This window comes from Bufo bufo, chromosome 9 (genome assembly GCF_905171765.1).
Source record: "Bufo bufo chromosome 9, aBufBuf1.1, whole genome shotgun sequence".
In the NCBI taxonomy this organism is placed as follows: Eukaryota; Metazoa; Chordata; class Amphibia; order Anura; family Bufonidae; genus Bufo; species Bufo bufo.
In genome coordinates, this window is record NC_053397.1 from 7,155,901 (window position 1) to 7,159,933 (window position 4,033).

The 4,033-nt window shown below is 37.1% G+C and overlaps 1 protein-coding gene across 1 annotated transcript; it reads right to left on the reverse strand.

Annotated features, from left to right (window-relative positions):
* Window positions 1–2,730: 2,730 nt before the first annotated feature.
* Window positions 2,731–3,609, reverse strand: LOC120979349 (olfactory receptor 5V1-like). Its single transcript, XM_040408058.1, has one exon. The coding sequence runs from the start codon at window positions 3,517–3,519 to the stop codon at window positions 2,731–2,733; it is 789 nt and encodes a 262-aa protein (XP_040263992.1). The 5' UTR covers window positions 3,520–3,609.
* Between the last annotated feature and the right edge of the window lie 424 nt (window positions 3,610–4,033).

Sequence of the window (4,033 nt, forward strand, 5' to 3'; positions counted from 1 at the left end):
TTGCTGGCTCACATGGAGAGGAGCTCTCTCACATGCGTCTGACTTGGCCGGCAGTCAAACTCCGCCCCATAGTAGTTATATTCTTGTACATAGGAGCAGTATTATAGTAGTTATATTCCTGTACATAGGAGGCAGTATTATAGTAGTTATATTCTTGTACATAGGAGCAGTATTATAGTAGTTATATTCTTGTACATAGGAGGCAGTATTATAGTAGTTATATTCCTGTACATAGGAGCAGTATTATAGTAGTTATATTCTTGTACATAGGAGGCAGTATTATAGTAGTTATATTATTGTATATAGGAGCAGTATTATAGTAGTTATATTCTTGTACATAGGAGCAGTATTATAGTAGTTATATTCTTGTACATTGGAGGCAGTATTATAGTAGTTATATTCTTGTACTTAGGAGGCAGTATTATAGTAGTTATATTCTTGTACATAGGAGGCAGTATTATAGTAGTTATATTATTGTATATAGGAGCAGTATTATAGTAGTTATATTCTTGTACATAGGAGCAGTATTATAGTAGTTATATTCTTGTACATTGGAGGCAGTATTATAGTAGTTATATTCTTGTACTTAGGAGGCAGTATTATAGTAGTTATATTCTTGTACATAGGAGGCAGTATTATAGTAGTTATATTCTTGTACATAGGAGGCAGTATTATAGTAGTTAAATTCTTGTACATAGGAGGCAGTATAATAGTAGTTATATTCTTGTACATAGGAGGCAGTATTATAGTAGTTATATTCTTGTACATAGGAGGCAGTATTATAGTAGTTATATTATTGTATATAGGAGCAGTATTATAGTAGTTATATTCCTGTACATAGGAGCAGTATTATAGTAGTTATATTCTTGTACATAGGAGCAGTATTATAGTAGTTATATTCTTGTACATAGGAGGCAGTATTATAGTAGTTAAATTCTTGTACATAGGAGCAGTATTATAGTAGTTATATTCTTGTATATAGGGGCAGTATTATAGTTCAATAAAAACATGGTAACATTTAATTCTTTGTGTGTTATTAGTTTAAGCCGACTGTGATTGTCTATTGTTGTAACTTAGATGAAGATCAGATCACATTTTATGACCAATTTGTGCAGAAATCCATATAATTCCAAAAGGTTCACATACTTTTTTTTGCAACTGTATATCTATCACATTATGCCAATAAAGGTGTAGCTTGAGGCATTTCCAAAACATGTGAATCCAATCAGTATTGTGCAATCCACATTTTAAACATCCATCCAGCTCCAGCTTTTGCCCGATTTAACCCATAGAGGACTCGCGCCGCACATGTATGGCGCAGATGTCCGTGACCAAGTATATGTACGGCGCTGTGATCGGGCGGGGAACAGAAATATTGTGATGCATTGTAAAGGGGATCAGACCCCTAAAAGAGTGGGACAAAAAATAAAGTGTAAAAAAAATCTAGTTTTACAAAAAAGTTTAAAGTAAAAAAAAAGCCTTCTTTTCCCAAAATAAAGTTAAAAAAAATTAGTAAAAAATAGGGGAAAAAAGAAAAGTAGACAAATTAGGTATAGCCGCGTCCGTATCGATCGGCTCAATGAAAATATATCATAAATGAACAACGTCAAAAAAATAAAATAAAAACTGTGCAAAAAAATTTTTTTGTCACCTTACGTCACTAAAAGTGCAACAGCAAGCGATCAAAAAGACGTATGCCCCCCAAAATATTACCAATCTACCCATCACCTCATCCTGCAAAAAATTATATCCTAACTAAGACAATCTCCCAAAAAAGAAAAAAAAAATATAGCTCTCAGAATACACTAAAACATGATTTTTTTTTGGTAGACATATTAGGTATCTCCGCGTCCGTAAGAACCTGAAATATCACATGAACACCATAAAAAAATAAAACCGTGTAAAAAAAGCCAATTTATATCACCTTACATCACAAAAAGTGTAATAGCAAGCAATCAAAAAATCATATGCACCCTAAAATAGTGCCAATCAAACTGTCATCCCATCCTGCAAAAATAATACCCTACCTAAGACAATCGCCCAAAAACTGAAAAAACTATGGCTCTTAGAATATAGAGACACTAACCATGATTTTTTGGGGTTTCAAAAATGATATTATTGTGTAAAACTTACAGGGGTTAATGTAGAAAAAAACAAAACATCCTGTAAAGCCTATGAGCAATAAATAACTGTGCACAATGTGACGGGTTTCATAAAACTCTCAGATATTGTTCCATTCTTCCATCTCTATTACCTCCCCAATATCCCCTTCCCATGATGCTTTAGATCTTACCTCACCCCTATTTACAGGTGGCTTTAGCAAGTGCTTAAATATACATGATGGAAAATCCTTTTTTTACGACTACTTAATATCCCATAGCATTTTACAGACATGAACATCACTCTGTCCCCAGTGGAGCTCACACGCTAAGGTCCCTATCAGTCTGTCTTTGGAGTATGGAAGGCAACTGGAGAACCTGGAGGAAACCCTCACAAACACAGGGAGAACATACAGACTCAATGTAGATGTTGACCTTGGTCGGATTCGAACCTAGGAACCCAGCACTGCAAGGTACCAGTGCTAACCACTGAGCCACCACTAACCACTGAGCCACCATGCTGCCCCTTTTTTATCTTCTATAAGTCAATATACATCAATCTCAATCTATCCACCTCAATCTAATCGATAAAAGATGATCATGAGCTACTAAACCAAACTCTTCCTGCAGTTTACCAATTCTTTGGGGAACTGTTGTAGTTACATGCATGCACATGATGGATGGCTCTCTTGACAGCTTCCTTGAGGTCTTTGTTCCTAATGCTGTAGATCAGGGGGTTAAGTAAAGGGTTAATGAGGGCATATATCACGGACACCACCCTGTTAATGGTATAAAGATTACTCGTGGTGGGCACAAAATAGATAAAAATAATGGACCCATAGAAAATAAACACCACGGTGAGATGAGAGGTGCAGGTTGAGAAGGCTTTAAGCTTTCCATGTTTTGTCTGGATCCTGAGAATGGTGCTGAAGATGTGAATGTAGGGGATAAATGTAATGGAGAAGGCCCCAAAGCCCAAGCTTCCACCTACAATCAATGCAACTAAGACATTGATGAAGGTGTCGGTGCAAGATATCTGGAATAGATGAGGCAGGTCACAGAAGAAGTTGTGGATGGTGTTTGGACCACAGAAGGTCAATCTGAGTGAGAATAAAGTTTGGACCAGTGAATTGAGTAACCCAAGAACCCAAACCCCAAAGGCCATCTTGGTACAAACCATCCAGGACATGATCTGAGAGTAGTGCAGAGGATAGCAGATGGCAATATATCTGTCATAGGACATAGCAGAGAGCAAGAAGAGTTCTGCACCTGCCAAGTAGATGAAGAAGAAGAGTTGGGTTGTGCAGGCTAGAAGAGATATGGAGTGGTTCTTGGTGAGCAGGTCAACGAGGAGTCTAGGAGCTGTCACTGATGAGTAGGAGACGTCTATAAAGGCCAAGTTTCCAAGAAAGAAGTACATTGGATTATGAAGCCGAGAGTCAGTGAAGATGAAGACAATGATTAGGAAGTTGATGATGACGGTCAAGACATAGATAAAGAAGAAGACAACAAAGAGAAGATGTAGGTTGTGTGGATGATCTGAGAGGCTGATGGGGATAAACCCAGTGACCTTGGTCAAATTCTTCATTGCTTTGTATACAACCCTTCCTATGTCAACAGAACCTAATGACATGGGTCAAAGATCTTGGGGACATAAGTGGTCGGCACAGATGTCACCTGAAGAGTTCATATCGATCATGTGGAATTAATTCTGCCTGACTGATATACAGAAATATAGAGCTTCCTCTTCCCAGGAGATTTACAAGTCGATTCCTTCAAATTCCCAGAGCATTAATTATAAATTTCATGGTTTGTGTGTTTGTCACTTGAGATCTGTAATTATTTTTCCAATTTTAAACTTGTAACAAATTTGTGACAACACTCAGTATTCCCAGGGGTACGTACACTGGGCCGACAAGATACATTGATTCTGA